The sequence below is a fragment of the Sciurus carolinensis genome, chromosome 6 (genome assembly GCF_902686445.1).
Source record: "Sciurus carolinensis chromosome 6, mSciCar1.2, whole genome shotgun sequence".
Classification (NCBI taxonomy): domain Eukaryota; kingdom Metazoa; phylum Chordata; class Mammalia; order Rodentia; family Sciuridae; genus Sciurus; species Sciurus carolinensis.
This window is the reverse complement of record NC_062218.1, coordinates 52385671-52404749: the sequence shown is the minus strand read 5'-3', so window position 1 is coordinate 52404749 and position 19079 is coordinate 52385671. Positions and strand designations below refer to the sequence as shown.

At 34.7% G+C, this 19079-nt stretch overlaps 1 protein-coding gene across 2 annotated transcripts in view; it reads right to left on the bottom strand.

The window, feature by feature from the left end:
* Window positions 1-19079, bottom strand: part of Rnf180 (ring finger protein 180) — a 279148-nt gene that overhangs the window by 213859 nt on the left and 46210 nt on the right. For both annotated transcript variants that reach the window (XM_047554697.1, XM_047554698.1), the window contains exons 3-4: window positions 5684-5779; window positions 2602-3561 (exon numbers count right to left, since the gene is read on the bottom strand). In XM_047554697.1, coding sequence (XP_047410653.1) covers window positions 2602-3561; window positions 5684-5779 — 1056 coding nt within the window. The remainder of the gene's footprint in view (window positions 1-2601; window positions 3562-5683; window positions 5780-19079) is intronic.

Genomic DNA, 19079 nt, shown 5'->3' with positions numbered 1-19079 from the left:
ACTGATCTCAGAAGTTGAGAGTAGAAGAGTTTTAACTGGAGGCTGGGAAGGGAAAGAGGGGAGTGATAAAAGTTGACTAATGGGTACTAACAGGAGAAATAAGTTCAGTGTTCTATTGCACAACAGGATGGCAATAGATAATGATAATGTACTATATATTTCAAAAAAGGTAGAAGAGGAATTTTGAATCCTTTTTATTTTTGGTCTGTGTGTGTATATTAGTCAGGATTAAACCCAGGACCTCACACATGCTAGGCAAACATTCTACCACTGATCTATATTCCTAGTTCAAAAGAGGGATTTTGAATGCTTTCATCATAAATAACTTTAAGACAGATATGCTTACCCTTATTTAAATATTATACAATGTATACATGTATCAAAACATCACATGGTACCCCATAAATGTGGAAAATTTCACTTAAATTAAAAAACATATAAAACATTTTAAGAAAATATTAACAGTAGTAACTAGTGCTTTTATATCTTTTATGTTTACCTTCCTCATATAAAAGGACAGTATCTGGACCAAAGTCATTACCCAAAAGCATGGTATCCAAAATGAGCATTTGGTGAATGTTTACAGAGTTAATCTTTATTAAACATGTAATGAGCTAAATAAGTGTGCCATTAATTTATCCCAGATATTAATCTGCTAGAATTTGTATTTTTGCTTGAATTAACATGATTGACTTTAAAAAAAAATTTTTCTGGCTTTAACAATGGAGTATATTTATATTGCCAACTCACAAAATTTCTATGTTGCTCTACCCTTTTAAATTTTCTGCTCCAGAGACATTGGGCATTTGTTTGCTTGTAGCTCTTGTGCAACCAATCAAATCTACTAGGATTCTGCTGTGCCATTCCCTACACTGTCCTTGTCACAGGTCTAATATTCACTAATTCTGATTAATTAGATAAGCAAATCGGTCAAATATATGTGTGTCAATGAAAAAAAAAAGTAACTTCATCTATATAAAAACAAACACAAAAAACGAACTTTGCCCTTGTTTTGCTCTAAACTGTATTAAAATAGAGCATTTCTATGCTGGAAAATGATTAATAATATCACTGATGTTTTCAGAAGTGCCTACCCCCAAAACTAAACACTTACAAAGAATTGCAAATATTTATTAACAGAATGAAGTAAATACAATCTTCATACTTCTTTTAAATTTCTATTTGCTAGAAAATCATTTCAGAGATTTCCACATTGTTTTTAAAGTATTCTTTTTGAACAAAAACTTAACATAGGATCATCTCCAATTTATCTAAGCATGAGTCAAATTTCTCAATAAACATTTTGAATCTTGCAGCTTCAGTAAATTATGCTTTGAAGTATATTATAATAATGATAAATATATTAATTTTTTACATCCTATAAAGTTTATTTTGATATCATATCATCACTTGCAAATAAACCAAACTTAAATGTTCTTATTAGCAACCAGTCAAAAAATAATTATCTATAATTATAATTATATTATGTAACTGAAAGATGAAAAAAATCACCTAATCTGGTTGAAGCACTCATTGGAATTTTATTGAGTCTATGACTAGGATAACAAGCCATACTGGGCTCACTTAACTGTCTTTAAAAGAATGAACTATTATATGAAGTTGTAGCTTTCTATATTTTGGTTCTGTGGACAGTGTTAATATTCAACAGATTAATTAATTAGAACTAATAACCATACTACAGAGCAAATAATACAGGCAATTTACAATAAAAGTTCATACAGAAATATATTAGTTATCAAACCTCTAAATTTTCATAGCACCTCATTAATAGGCTTTAATTGGTTTTCACAGCACCTAATATTTATCGTGCAGTCCTTTTACACACCTCACCCTGGAGCATATTATTATGGGGCACACAAGAAGTTCAAATCACAGAGAAGCAAACTATCCTACAAAATTATAGTAAGGAAAATTATCATTTAGATAACATTTAGATAATGTTCACCAGTTAGCACAATTAATCATATATGGATCATGTGAGCACATAATTAAGGTTTTTAGAAAATTTAAATGATGTGATGAAAAGTGAATAAATTCATTACCTGATTTGGATTTAGGGAAACTTTTTTTCAACTTAACCTGAAATAGAATTATTGCAAAACAATCCTAACACATAATAAATTTAAAATGTTTGTGATAAACAATTCAGTTTCAATATAATGAAATTAATCCTCCTTTAAACTATTAGCTAGAACTGGGAAAAAGTGCACAGAAGCAGCTTTTCCTAAACATAGGTAAAACACAGAAACATGATTTACATGTCAGTTATAATAGGGCTACATAATTATTAAGTATACCAAGAGAGAAATGTCATTTCAAAAATTAAAACTCAGTTTTTGTGGGCTGGGGCTATAGCTCAGTGGCAGAGCACTTCCCTAGCACATGTGAGGCACTGGGTTCCATCCTCAGCAGCACCACATAAAAATAAATAAAATAAAAGTATTCTGTCCATCTACAAAAAGAAATAAAATAAATAAAAACTCAGTGTTTGTAATATAAATATTCAAAGTTAGCTTTACTCCCCAAATTCCAATACTTGGAAATTCAGAATTTTTAGTAGACTCTTATTTTAAAAATTACCTGCTTCTGTAGCCATCTTTCATGCCTTCGTTGTTTCCTTCTTAGATTCCTCAATTTGCTCCTTTCTCTCTTATTCAGCCTCTGATTAATGGTGCCCAGTGAAAAACTGGCTGAGCGCAGGAAATCCAGAGGGGAAAGGTGTTCTTCTTGGTCTGAGGCCTCCAGCATGCTCCTGCTGGCTGAGGGCAGGTCCATCAGGAAAGACAGGTTGTTAGTGTTAGTGTGATCAGAATACACTGAAGAAGCTTCTAGACCACACTGAAATTCTCCTCCTCTTTGTGTCTGGGTCTCACGGGGAGTCACTGAAAATCTTTGCAGCAGCATATCAGGATCAAAACTGGATGGATTCTGAAAAGAACAGCTATTTTTATTGGACTGTAAAGGCAAGCCTGCAAGGGCAACAGGCCGTGTTTCATTTAGCCTGGGATAGGCAGTAGTCTTACTACGTATTTCATATAAAGTGGGTAATAAAGTCAGCTTCTCATTGATGTTCAGATCCAAACTATGTGATTTTCTATGAATAGCTCTTGAAGTGCACCTGCCAGACATAAGCTGGGGAACAAAAAGCTGGTATTTTGGATCTGATGTTTTGAAGAGCAATTTTTCATTCTTCATCTCAAAATATGTTGGTCGCACCTCCAGGCAGAGTGCTTCTGTTAATCTTCCAAGGCCATTATTATTTTGGGCCATGTTTAAAACCCTGTGATTTCTGTTTTTGGAGCCACCACCTGTCAGCAGAGTTTCCTTGTCACAACCTGACTGAACTCTAGGATGTGACAAGTATTTCAGCGATGGTCTCATTAGTCTGCCTGCCTCTGTTGGTTGATAATCAGTCCGGCTCTTGGAAAGATGTACAGCTGCAAGCTGGCCACAGGAACATTTTGGAGTGCTGACAAAATTAAAGCCCCCTAAACGGGCCCCACAGAAAGGGCAATTCAGTTTTCCAACTGTCCACTGGGCCTACAGGTAATAAAAGAAAATAAAAACAATGCTTCATTGTAAAGTAACTGAAGAGAATGTAAGTTTTGTTTTTTTTTTTTTTAAAGAAAGAAAGAAAAAGTCAACCACATGAAAGTTTTCTATGCTACAGAAAAGGCTAGCTTTCTCTTTTCTGATTAGTAGACAGAACAGCAAATGGAAACAAGCCTTCCAATAAATAGAGATAAGCAGCTACAAAGTTCTAGAATGATAACATATTGCAAATCATGCCCATCCAAACAATACGTCTAAGAATCCCAAAAGAGAGTCTCTTAAACAATAGGTTGAATATGGATACAGTGTGAACTAATGAAAAGAAAAATATTCTATGGAACCAGGAAGCAAATCAGTCTACAGAGCTTAATTTGCAAGTAAAATCTCACAGAAAAGTGTCTGTTTTGATACACTTCTTGCATACTAAGCACCAGGGGAGGGAATTTTACCCAACCAACAGAATAAAGCTTTTCCTGGCTTTTTACGTTCAACCAAAAGATACTGATTGCTTATTTTAGAAAATGCATTTTCTATACTCAGTTTAGAAATTAATAATAAACTGGGTTAAAATGATCATTTCAACAAAGATAGTGGAACATCTGTAGTGTCCTAATATATTTTGTAAAGTTCAGGACACTTACAATGCCGCTTACACTGGCATTCTCCCATGAAATCATTACAATGCTAAGAAGATTCAAGAGATGTCTACCAAATGTTATTTTTTTTTTTTAACAACAACAAAAAAATAAACTTCTCAATGGAGAAACGCAATTGTATTTTTCCAAAAATCATACTACTTATGCTTTACTAAGACAGGTATTTTACATTGTGAAAAATTAGCATGCTATTCACAAGGTGAGTAGTTGATCATAATATTACATTAAGGATCCTTTAAAATCCAGCATTTTCATTTTGATTATACCATTAAGAGTCATTAATTATCCAGTTTATTTTATACATATGTATATATGCATGCGTATATATACATAAATGATACACACAAGATATTTCATTCATTTAACAGGTTCTATTTTAGGTGCTTAGGATGTAGCAATGACCAAAATGTAAAAATCCCTGACTTCATGGAGCTTATACTCTAATGGGATAGGCTAGGCAATTAACAAGCTAAATATTCTATCTGTGTATGGGCAAATGTGTATATATGTATGTATAGGATTACACATGTTACATATACACTTCAATATATTTATATTACTTATAGTGTGTATGAGTCTATAAAATATAGGTAGGTACATAAAGCAGACAAAGGAGAACGGCAGTGTTAAGAAGGGTAATAAGGGGAAGGGATAACTGTAAACTGACAGGTTGGCCAAACAATTTCTCATTGAAAATAAAGAACTATGGAAATGCGGGAACAAACCCCGCAGTTTTTCTGATTATTTGTGAGAACATTCAAAGAAGGGGAAATATCAAGGGTAAAGTCCAAAACAGAGAAGCACCTGGAGCACTCCAATAATAATGAGGAGGACCATAAGTGAAATATGGAACAAACCTAAGTACCCTTCCACACCCTTCAACAAATGAATAGATAAAGAAATTGTAGGATATATAAGAAAATGGAATATTACTCAGGCACAAAAAAGAATGACTATGACTTTTGTTGCTAAATGGATGGATCTGGAGACAATGATGCTAAATGAAATAAACCAATCTCCAACAAACAAAGGTTGAATGTTCTCTCTGATATACAGATGCTACCACAAAACAAAGGGTGGGGGAGGGGAAGAATAGAAGTGCAATAGATTAGACAAAAGAGAATGAAGAGAAGAGAGGGGGGATAGAAGTAGGAAAGACAGTGCAATGAATCAGATATAACTTTCCTATATTCATATATTAATAGACAACCAGTGAAACTCCACATCATGTACAACCACAAGAATGGGATCATAATTAGAATAAGCTATACTCCATGTATGTATAATATGTCAAAATACATTTTACTGTCATTTATATCTAAAAAGAATTTTCAAAATGAAGAAAAGAGTAACACAACATTTCACATGTCTTAAAACAATGCAGCTAAGAAAAACAGTTCTAAAAGTATGACAATAATATTCTGAAGGTTTTATTCAGAAACTAAGAAACTTACTTTTTGTATTAGGCAGTTTATCCATTCTGGAAGGGCTTCTATATTCATGTGCCACACATGGCAAATACTTGGAGCATCAGCTGAATCATGTCTATCCTGTTGTATAAAAATGAACAATATTAGTAATTACCAGTTTGGAATTTATTTCACAAATTTCATATTTAAATAAAATTCAAAAGTATAAATTCAACTTCAGTTAGAGAGCAGATATACACTGTCCTCCTCCTTTTGTTCCCATCATCAGAAATAAATCTACAAAGAGAAAAAAAATATTTTTTCAGGAAATAATTTAAGACAAAATCAAAACCCCCTCCACTTTATTGAATTCATCAAATAAAATTTAAAATTCAGTCATAAATTATGGAATGGACAAATCTAGTATCTTAATGTTTTTCCCTGTGGGTGAAATAAAATAATACAACTCATGGTAACTTTCCTCTGGCCTTCAATCTCTGATTCTATTTGTTTCTACTACTGACATAATAAAGATGGTATATTGTCTATCAGGATGCTCAATAAGCATTTGGGAGGATTAGGGGAGAGGAATGATAGGATTCAGGGCATACTACCCCCAAACATGCCACCTTAACATACTGAAAAACAGCAGAAGCAAAAAGATTTCTCTGTTTCCTCCTCCCCATTTCCCCTGAAGTGGTAAACAACTTAAGGATTTTCTGACCTCCTCTGCAGTAGGTCTTAGCAACTCTCAATTGAGAAGTACCTTCCTATATAAGAGGGAAAGAAACATCCTTATCATTGAACATGAAGGATCCAGAGAAGAATATAAACAAACAGGTCATGCTGTTTCCCTAATTTGTTACCATTAGATCATATCTCTTTGCCCTATCCTATTTCTCCATGACTCTGTAGTCTTCCCTCTAACATAACATAAAAATACCCATTTATTCCTTCAGTTCTTCATGTCTTCTGTTACAATAGCTTTGGCCAGGAACCTAGATTGGGAGAGAAAAAATAATTTCCCTCCCCTGTAGGAACAATCGTATAGGTAGCCCAAAAAGTCCAGACTAACTTCAGCTGTACAAGACCAACAAAGATGTAAAGAGAGAGGTGTTTGACTTTCTAAAGTAGATTTTTAGAACTAAATGGTATATAATTGAGACAAAATGGCTTCCCAACATGTCAGAAAAGTGCTGGGCAATGCTGGGGCAGGTGGTACACACCTGTAATCCCAGCTGCTCAGGAGGCTAAAGCAGGAGGATTCCAAGTTCAAAGCCAATGTCAGTAAATTAGCAAGGCTCTGAGCAATTTAGCAAGATCCTGCCTCTAGATAAAAATAAAAAAAGGGCTGGGGATGTGGCTCAGTGGAAAAGCAGTCGTGGGTTCAAAACCTGATTCAAGTTTGCTATGTATGTATGTATGTCACCTTACATCAGCTAATTTACCTCTCTGGGTCCCAGTTTCTCCACCTGTAAATTACTGCTGCATTAATTGTTAAGGTCCATGCTGGGATGACAAAGTTTCACTCTATGAAATGACATGAAAGTGTTGTTGAGAGGAATATGCAAAGAAAAAGGGTCATGGGGATTGAACCCTGGGCCTTGTACTTGTGAGGCAAGCACTCTACCAACTGAGCTAGATCCTTAGGCCCCCTCCACATTGTATTTTTAAGAATCAGATTCTACGATGAATAGCTCTACAAGGTACAAAAGCACAATACCTTCTCACATCCCAAGCAGATGTACTATAATCAGTAAAACAAAATAACAAACAACAGGGACATTTCTGGAGATACCTTTTAAGCCTGTGTTCACAGTGATATAAAAGGAGCAGGGCTGATTTTAAGAATCCTTCACTGAATAATCTATCTTAGGCTATGACTTGGAGCCAAGATCATCCAGAACTTCTAGGTTTAATTTCCCAGACTGGTCCCTCCTGAGCTATTTTTCTCTTCCATCGTTACATCTGACATGCTAAAAGGGGACCAGATATAGGAAAAAAGTTTCAGTGTGATTTATTTACATTTTGGTAATATTTATAAAGAAGGTATCTTGATCTAAATTCCTTTAGCCCCACCCCCAAATCATAATATAAATTAAAAGGGAAAGGGGACTTCAGCTATTGTTACATGTTGAGGCCATATTTCATTATTTTGAATATTGTACACAATAATATTTCATATACAATGAAAAATTATCAGTGCTAATGCCTGATCAATGCATACCAAGTCACACTTGGATATGAATAAGAAGTTCTGGTGGATCCTCTTAGGCCAGACTCTATAGAAAATGTATTTTTTTAAAAAAGGAACTAATAGCTGAAGTAGAAAATACAAATGGGCAACTTCCAATGGACCAGAAATTGGGAGGAACTTCTAAGAGATTAATGAGGGGACAAACAAAAACAAAAACAAAAACAAAAACCCTAGCACAGTATATTCAAGTACACAACAGATGAAAAATCACCAAAAGTGCTATAAGCCACAGTGGTAGTAACCAGAAGCAAATGGGGATCCTGGGGAAACTGTTAGGAATTCAACTGAAGTTTGTCTGTCTCTAGGCAAGAGTAGTACTTGGATCAGAAAGAAATAGGGTAACAAGCTAGGGTGGCTAGAAATGCCTAGAAGAAATGGAGAATACCTGTAGTGAAGTTTAGAGATGAGCTGCTGAGGACCAAACTGCTCTCACTGAAAACAGTACCACAGCAACAAGTGAGAATGAAGTAGATTTGTTAGCGCCAATAAAATGTGTCTAATGTTGTTTGCTTAAAGGAAAGTGAGAGCTTCTCAGAGGAGGGGCCGCCCACGAGACCACTCAGCGCAGAGTGAGGGTCCCACAACCTGGTGGCAGGACCTGACCACAGACAGCTTCTCGGAGGAGGGGCCGCCCAGCAAGAGGCTTCCATGCAGGGCGAGGTTCCACAGCCTAGGCGGGAGTTCCGGACCCCAGGGAACACAGCAGAGGAGGGCTGCCCAACCCAGGTGGTAGTTCTGCACCTAAGGAAACTTCTCAGAGGAGAGTTGCCCAGCGAGACTCCCCACTGGGTGAGCCTTCCCCACCAGCAGAGGCTTTCCCACCAGTGTGGTAGAACCAGAGACACAGGCCCAGATCAGCCATGCCCCAGCTTGCAGTCTAGTTCCCCTTTTGACTGACCATCGGTCAATAAATGGAGGTGCCTCTGCCCACTAGCAGGGAATATAGGGAATATACCCCACTGAAGGCCACCACCCCTAGCAGGACTGCTTCCTTGTGGAGCACTGCATTAACAAGTTCCTCCAAGAATTCAGGCTACTGAAGGCTAGGAGGTGAGTTATTAGAAATCTAAAGAAACAATATTAGTCAATAGAGGAAATCTGCAATATCTCATAGTTTCATACTAGAGGGGTAGATACCTGAGCAATATGAGAAAACAGGGGAAGAAACTATCCCAAACAAACCTAGATGCTACATCAATAAAACCCAATGACAGCATGGCAGAAGAAATGTCAGAAAGGGAGTTCAGAATGTACATAATTAAAATGATAAGAGAAGCAAACGATAAGATAAAAGAGAAAATACAGGCTTTGAATGATCACACCAATCAACAGTTAAAAGAGCAAATGTGGGAAGCAAAAGATCATTTCAATAAATAGAAATACTGAAGAAAAAAAAACACACAGAAATCTTTGAAATGAAGGAAACAATAAGCCAAATTAAAAACTCCACAGAAAACATGACCAATAGGATAGAACACATGGAATACAGAACCTCAGACTTGAAGACAAAATATTTAATCTTGAAAACAAAGTTGACCAGAGAAAATGGTAAGAAATTTTGAACAGAATCTACAAGAATTATGGGATATCATGAAAAGGCCAAATTTAAGAATTATTGGGATTGAGGAAGTCTCAGAGAAACAAACCAAAGGAATGAACAATCGATTCAATGATATAATATCAGAAAATTTCCCAAATGTGAAGAATGAAATGGAAAATCAAGTACAAGAGGCTTACAGGACTGCAAATATGCAAAATTATAACAGACCCACACCAAGACACATTATAACGAAAATACCTAACATACAAAATAAAAATAGAATCTTAAAGGCTGCGACAGAAAAAAATCAAATGACATTAAGGGGAAAGCAATACGGATATCAGCAGATTTTTCAACCCAGACCCTAAAAGCTAGAAGGGCCGGGAACAACATTTTACAAGCTCTGAAAGAAAATGGATGCCAACCAAGAATCTTATACCCAGCAAAACTCTCATTCAGATTTGATGATGAAATAAAATCTTTCCATGATAAATGAAAGCTAAAAGAATTTACAAAAAGAAAGCCGGCACTAAAGAACATTCTCAGCAAAATATTCCATGAAGAAATGAAAAACAATGAAGTAAATCAGCAAAGGGAAGAACTACCCTAAAGGAACAGCCAAATAAAGGAGAAACCAAGTCATGTTAAAAAACAAAACTGAGCCAAATAACCAGGAATACAAATCATATCACATAATAACCCTGAATGTTAATGGCCTGAATTCATCAATAGAAAGACATACACTGGCAGACTGGATTAAAAAGAAAGATCCAACAATATGCTGCCTGAAGAGACTCATGTCATAGAGATACATACAGACTAAAGGTGAAAGGATGGGAAAAAACATACCATACACATAGACTCAGCAAAAAAGCCGGAGTATCCATCCTCATATCACATAATGTGGACTTCAAGCCAAAGTTAGTCAGAAGGCATAAAGAAGGACATTTCATACTGCTTAAGGGAAGCACAAATCAGCAAGACATATCATAAATATCTATGCCCCAAACAGTGGCTCTTCCATGTATGTCAAACAAATCCTTCTCAATTCCAGGAACCAAATAGACCACAACACAAAAATACTAGGTGACTTTAACACATCTCTCTCCCAACTGGACAGATCTTCCAAACAAAAATTGAACCAAGAAACCATAGATCTTAATAACACAATCAATAATTTACACTTAACAGACATTTATAGAACGTACCATCCAACAAAGAGCGAATACACTTTCTTCTCAGCAACACATGGATTCTTCTCTACAATAGACCATATATTATGCCACAAAGCTACTGTTAGCAAATACAAGAAGATAGAGATACTACCTTGTACTCTATCAGATCATATGCATTGAAATTAGAAATAAATGACAGAATAAAAAACAGAAACTACTCCAACATCTGAGATTAAATAATACACTATTGAATGATGAATAGGTAACAGAAGACATCAGGGGGGAAACAAAAAAATTCTTAGAGGTAAATGAAAACAAAGATACATCATATCAAAATCACTGAGACCCTATGAAAGGAGTACTTTGAGGAAAATTTATTTCATGGAGCACATTTAATAAAAGAAGAAAAAATCAACAAATAAACAACCTAATACTACAGCTCAAAGCTCTAGAAAAAGAAGAACAGATCAACACCAAAAGTAGTAGAAGATAGGAAACAGTTAAAATCAGAGCTGAAATCAATGAAATTAAAACAAAAGAAACAATAAAATAATTGACAAAATAAATAGTTGGTTCTTCGAAAAAATAAACAAAATTGATAAACCCTTAGCCACACTAACAAAGAGGAGAGAGAAAACTCAAATTACTAAAATTCAGAAAGAACAAGGAAATATCACAATAGACACGAGTGAAATACAAAACATAATTAGAAGCTATTTTGAAAATCTATACTCCAACAAAATAGAAAATCGCAAAGACATCAACAGGTTTCTAGAGACATATGAATTACCTAAACTGAACCAGAAGGACATACACAATTTAAATAGATCAATTTCAAGTAATGAAATAGAAGAAGTCATCAAAAGCCTACCAACAAAGAAAAGTCCGGCACCAGATGGGTTCTCAGCTGAGTTCTACAAAACCTTTAAAGAAGAGCTCATTCCAATACTTCTCAAAGTATTCCATGAAGTAGAAGAGGAGGGAACCCTTCCAAACTCATTCTATGAAGCCAGTATCTCCCTGATACCTAAACCAGACAGAGACACATCGAGGAAAGAAATTTCAGACTAATATCCTTAATGATCATTGACGCAAAAATTCTCAACAAAATTTTAGCAAATCGCATACAAAAATATATAAAAAGATAGTGCACCATGATCAAGTGGGTTTTATCCCAGGGATGCAAGGTTGGTTCAACACCTGGAATCCATAAATGTAATTCACCATATCAACAGACTTAAAGTCAGGAATCACATGATTATTGCAATAGATGCAGAAAAAGCATTTGATAAAATACAGCACCCCTTCATGCTCAAAACACTAGGAAAAGAGGGATAGTGGGAACATTCCTTAACATTGTAAAGGCCATCTATGCCAAGCCCATGGCCAATATCATTCTAAATGGTGAAAAACTGAAAGCGTTCCCCCTAAAAACTGGAACAAGCCAGGGATGCTCTCTTCCACCACTTCTATTCAATATTGTCCTCGAAACTCTGGTCAGAGCAATTAGACAAACCAAAGAAATTAAAGGGATACGAATAGGAAAAGAAGAACTCAAACTATCCCTATTTGCTGATGACATGATTATACATTTAGAGGAACTGGGAAATTCCACCAGAAAACTTTTAGAACTCATAAGTGAATTCAGTAAAGCAGCAGGATGTAAGATCAATGCTCATAAATCTAATGCATTTTTATACATAAGTGATGAATCTTCAGAAAGAGAAGGTAGAAAAACTACCCCATTCACAATAGCCTTGAAAAAAATAAAATACTTGGGAATCAATCTAACAAAAGAGGTGAAAGATCTCTACAATGAGAACTACAGAACACTAAAGAAAGAAATTTAAAAAACCTTAGAGGATGGAAAGATCTCCCATGTTCTTGGATAGGCAGAATTAATATTGTCAAAATGGCCATACTACCAAAAGTGCTATACAGATTCAGTGCAATTCCAGTTAAAATCCCAATGACATACTTCACAGAAATAGAGCAAGCAATTGTGAAATTCACCTGGAAGAATTAGCAACCCAGAATAGCTAAAGCAATCCTTAGCAGGAAGAGTGAAGCAGCGGGTATCGCAATACCAGAACTTCACCTACACTACAAAGCAATAGTAACAAAAACGGCATGGTATTGGTACCAAAACAGACAGGTAGATGAATGGTACAGAATAGAGGACATGGACACAAACCCAAATAAACGCAATTTTCTCATACTAGACAAAGGTGCCAAAAATATGCAGTGGAAAAAAGACAGCCTCTTCCACAAATGGTGCTGGGAAAACTGGATATCCATATGCAGCAGAATGAAACTAAACCTCTATCTCTCACCCTGCACAAAACTCAACTCAAAATGGATCAAGGACCTTGGAATCAGACTAGAGACCCTGCATTATAGAAGAAAAAGTAGGTCCAAATCTTCAACATGTCGGCTTAGGATCAGACTTCCTTAACAGAACTCCCATAGCACATGAAATAAAAACAAGGATCAATAACTGGGATAGATTCAAACTAAAAAGCTTTCTCTCCACCAAGGAAACTATCAGCAATGTGACGAGAGAGCCTACAGAGTGGGAGAAAATCTTTGCCACTCATACTTCAGATAGAGCACTAATTTCCACAATCTATAAAGAACTCAAAAAACTCTACACCAAGAATATAAATAATCCAATCAACAAATGGGCTAAGGAAATGAACAGACACTTCACAGAAGAAGATCTACGAGCAATCAACAGACATATGAAAAAATGTTCAACTTCTCTAGTAATAAGAGAAATGCAAATCAAAACTACCCTCAGGTTCCATCTCACCCCAATTAGAATGGTGATTATCAAGAATACTAGCAACAATAGTTGTTGGCGAGGATGTGGGGAAAAAGGTACACTCATTCTTTGCTGGTGGGGTTGCAAATTAGTGCAGCCACTCTGGAAAGCACTGTGGAGATTCCTTAGAAAACTTGGAATGGAACCACCATTTGACCCAGCTATCCCACTCCTTGGCCTGTACTCCAAGGACTTAAAATCAGCATACTACAGTGATGCAGCCACATCAATGTTCATAGCTGCTCAATTCACAATAGCGAGATTGTGGAACCAACTTAGATGCCCTTCAATTGATGACTAGATAAAGAAACTGTGGTATATATATACAATGGAATATTACTCAGCCATGAAGAATAATAAAATTATGGCATTTGCAGACAAATGGGTGAAATTGGAGAATATCATGTTAAGTGAGACAAGCCAATCTCAAAAAACCAAAGGGTGGATGATCTCACTGATAAGCGGATGATGACACATAATGGGGGGTGGGAGGGGGACAAGAATGCATGAATGGAGGAAAGAGGGACTGTATAGAGGGAAAATAGGGGTGTGAGGGGTGGGAGGAAGGAAAAAACAACAGAATGAATCAAACACCATTACCCTATGTAAATGTATGATTATACAAATGGCATGCTTCTACTTCATGTACAGAGAAACAAGATGTACCATTTGTTTACAATAAAAATAAATTAGAAAAAAAGGAATAAACAGAATAATGATTTGAAAAGAAAAAAAGGAAAGTGCAGTTGAAACGCATAAGGCTATAAGCTTATAAAGATGACGGTTATATAATTATATACACATTGTTCAAAACTCATTACAATGCGTATTTTGTTATATGTAAACTGTACTCTAATAAAACTTATCAAAACCAAAAATAATAGATAAAAATGTACTTAATGAAAGCTGGTTAAGAAAAACCGGAATAATCATAAAATTTTGTTCTCTCCTCCTCCATTAGCAAAAAGTAAAGCTGACTACTTGACACATACAACAAATAATTATGTTAGCAAGAGATCATCTCATTTCTATATACTCACCTTGGAGAATCATGGTGCAATATGAATTATCCAGATTAAATTAAATAATAAACAGACTTTTTAGAAACAGTTTATTTTTTCCTAATATTCGTAGAATTTAAGTTCTTTGGGGAATTTTATCAAAATTGCACTTTAAGCTGGATCTCTAAGTAAAATTTTATCAAAATTGTACTTTAAACTGGACAGGAGGGAGTGCACATCAGTACAGGTCTATTCATAGATAAGCACATGACAGAATAACAGATCTTTTGAAAAGTATACCCACTAATGACTTGACCTAAACTAGAGGTTTTAGATTTTAAAACTTCCTTTTAATTTGAAAAAACTGATGGATAAAATTAAAAAGTTTCAAAGTAACTGAGCATTAGACTAATAAAGAGGGGGGAAACTACAAAGTAATGAAACTGGAGCCAAGGACCAATGTGAGCTGTGGAACTAAATGGAAAAGCAAGATTTTTTTTGCCAGCAGTGGTTGTGATTGTTTTAGATGTATTTCCTGATTTGGTCACCATAACCTCATGAAGTAGTTAATATTACTAACCCAGTCTGACAAAATAGAAAATTGGACCCTAAGGGAGACAATTCAGTTGATAGCTGACAGGTGGCAAGTTCACATAGGTACTCTAGAGGAGTACCCTGTCCTTCCATCACCAGACTCCAGTCATAAGCTGAAATTATTCTGATCAGAAAGCCCTCTAACCTCTTTCAAATATCTCAAGAAAATGTATCTTTCAATTTTATCAAGAAAAGAAGCACTTCAAGCTACAATAGGTCTCCATGTGCTTGTTCCGCAGTAAGAAAATAACATGAAAACAAGGAAACTCCCTTGGATCCTTTTCCTTAAATCTACAACATAATACAAATGTTTAGAGATGTTACCCGACTTGCCCCTTACAGGGAGAAACCTTGCATTGTTTAGTCCCTGGTAATTCTAGGGCTCTGAACTTTATTCTAAGACATCTGTGGATGCCGATTTCTACAGAGTTTCATATGAGCAGCAATATTCTGGCAAGACTCCTTTGATTAGCACTAAAGAAAAGTCATCCAGATCAAGATCACAAGCTCTGTAAAGCACCATCTTAGAACAGTGTGTCCCAAAATGTAGTCCCCAGAGACACTTAGTAAAAGTTTATACTCAATACACACCCAGAGTGACTGCACTCTAAATAAACTACTTATGATTTTCATAAAAAGTTAAGAAACTTGAGACATCTTTAGAATTTGATTTTCTGTGCTTTTACCATCTGCTTTTTCCAAAATATTAAATTCTAGTACTGATTAATCTACAATGACAGTTCAATCATTACCAGCCTATCTCTGGTACTCATAAATTATATTTAGGTAACTTAGAAAAAGCACTAAACTGAAGATCCTAACTCCAATCTACTTTATCAAATAGTTTGAGAAAGGTAGAGTACATAGGCAAAAGATGGAAGAATCTGCAGCCATTTAATTTAAAAATATATTTAAATATTTTATATATTTATATTATATATTTATAACATTAAATTATATTACAATGTATTAAATTATATATTTATATATTACATTATATTTCTATATATTTTATATATTATATTATGTGTCATATTTAAATATTTTTTTCTAAATGCTTCATGTTGCTCCAGATTTTAAATACTTTCACTATATTTCATGTTACTATTTTTAGGATTATTATGGTTACCAATACATTCTTTCAGGGAGAAAAATTATTTTCCAAATACATTATTCTCTGCATCTGTGAGTTCCACATTCATAGATTTATCCTACTACAGATAAAGAAAAAATCAGGAAAAAAACCTATCTGTAATGAACACATATAAACATTTTTTCTTGTCATTATGCCTAAACAATACAACCTGATAACTACTTTCATAGTATTTAAATTTTAATAGGTATTATAAGTAATCTAGAGATGACTTAAAGTATACAGGAGGATGTACGTAAGTTACATGAAAATAAACCATTTTTAAAGTAAGGGACCTAAGTATCTACAGATTTTGGTGTCTGTAGGGGATCTTCAACCAGTCCCCCACAGATACTAAGGAATGACTGTAATTTAACTTTCTACATACTCTAACAATTAAAATATAATTGTTTTGGTTATTTTTATAACATATGACACAGATTTTCATGCTGAGAATAATTATTTTATCTCCTGAAAATAACTTAATAGTAGAGGCCTTTTTTGTTTCATTCCCAGGTGCAAACCCCATTAGTTGGTAAGCTTCATGGAGCATGCATTTACCCTCTTTTTACCCTCATCTCTTAAGACAGTACCTGAAATATGATAAGCATTTAACAAATGCTGGATGCCTATTCTGTATACAATTTTTTAAATTCTGCACTGTAATCTTTGTCTTCTTTAATCCTTTTATTTTTAAAGTACTGTTTTCTAACTATTAAAACTATCAAAATGTGCATTGATAACAGTATGCCTGTTTTTACTTTCTATATTGTTAGAATTTTTTATTTGAAAATATGAATTCTCAACAATTTGGTTCTACATGGGCCAAGATCCCTTATTAAAAATTCAATGGGGGCTCAGTTGGTAGAGTGCTTGCCTTGCAAGCACAAGGCCCTGGGTTCGATCCCCAGTACTGAAAAAAAAAAAAAAATTCAATGGGGTCTGGGGTTGTAGCTTGGTGGTAGAACACTTGCCTAGCACATATGAGGCACTAAATTTAATCCTCAGCACCAGATAGAAATAAATAAATAAAATAAAGGTACTGTGTCCATCTATAACTAAAAGTATTTTTAAAAATTCAAATGGGTTATACAAATCTATATTTTAAAGAACCTTGGAAAACTTATTGGGAGTGACTCAATAAAAATAAACAGTGTAGCTTTACCTCAATAGGTTGCCTGAGAAACTAGTGAATATATGGATAAAGTCTGTGAAGAATAGAATTAATCTTGTGAAACATCTATATTATATATTGACTCCTTCCATTACAAGGTGACAGTTATACAAATTAGTACAACTCTAATAAATTCTTAAAAGGGCTCTTATAGATAATACAAACTGGAATTGACATATAAAGCCATCTCTTCATTATTAGGTCCAGAATTTTTTCTGGCTTTTCAAGAATGGCTAAATATGAGCAGGAAGAATGAAAAGCAGAGGAGGGAACATAGAAAAGAAAAATTTCCACATTGGCAAAAAGAATAGATAGTAATGGGAAAATAAGTTAATGGTAGTCAACCTAACAATATTTATTGAGAGATGACTAGAGACAGTGTCAACAATACAAAGCAAGTAAAGAACCTTATTAATATGCCAGGGGCTGTGATGGATACCTTATATGTATTATTTTACTATGCACATTTAATTTTTTAATCATGTAAGTTGATAATGATATTTATTATGGTTTGGATGTGGACTATCCCCCAAAAACTCATGTATAGAAGAAGGCTTGGTCCCCAATAAAAAAAGTTTCAAAGTGGGGCTTTTGGGAAGTGATTGGTTCATGAGGGATCTAACTTTTTCCGTAGATTAATCCATTGATGGATTCATGATTTGATGGCATTACTGGGTGGGGTAGAACCTGTAGAAGATGGGATCTAGTTGGAGGAAGAAGGTCACTGGGGACATGTTCTTGAAGAGTATATCTTGTCCCTGGCCTCTTTCTTCCTCTTCCTCCTACCTCCTGGCCCTCTGCTTTCTTCTCAGCAGTCATTAGATGAGCAGCTCTGTGCCACCACTCTCCCTGTGCTATGATAGTCATCAAAGGCACACAGCAGTGAAGCTAGATAACCATGAACTGAAACTATGAACCAAAATATCTTTCCTCTAAGTTGATTTGTTCAAGTATTTTGTCACAGTAATGAAAAGCTAACATAATATTTAATCATATAACATTGATCATAACAGTAAGAAGCCACTATATACCATAAATTCTTGAAATGTTTCATAAACATTCCTATGTGAATAAACATTATAGTCACAGTTGTAGAGATGGAAAGGAAGTTTGACAATACTTCTTTTGATTTTTACTAAATAACAAATTTTTATATTGTCTTAACTATGCCCCATGCAATGCTTTAACATTTTTTTTCTATCTTACAGATAGGGGCATTGATACAAAAGAAATTCAACTTTTAGATAACTTGTCAAGGTCACAAAGTAAGAAACACAGCAAAGATTTTCACTCAATTAGTCTGGCTTCAGAATTCATGAACTCACCCAATAAGCTCCCATTGTTACCTCCTATACCAAATAAATATTATAGTTTTTAGAGCAAAAAACTTTCTTATATCTCTGGCCTTAGTATGTCTTAAGGCATGATACGGCTATTTTTCCCTAAGGTTAAAAAAAAATCTAAAACTAAGGCATAACTTATTTGTAAATTAAACAAAAATAATGCATTTACTTGAGCTGGGAAAGATAGCTCAAGGAAAAAAAATCAGAATATTAGTTAATTTTAAAAATATAAATTTGATGCTTTGTTTTTTATCATTATGTGATCTTCAAGATTTTAAATGAGACAGGTTAAAAGGTTGAAACAATAATAACTTGACATCCTGACCTGACCTTCATTTGAAGAACTATTAACATAGAGAGAGAACCCCAATGTTCTCTGAACGGTTAAAAGTCAAAGTGCC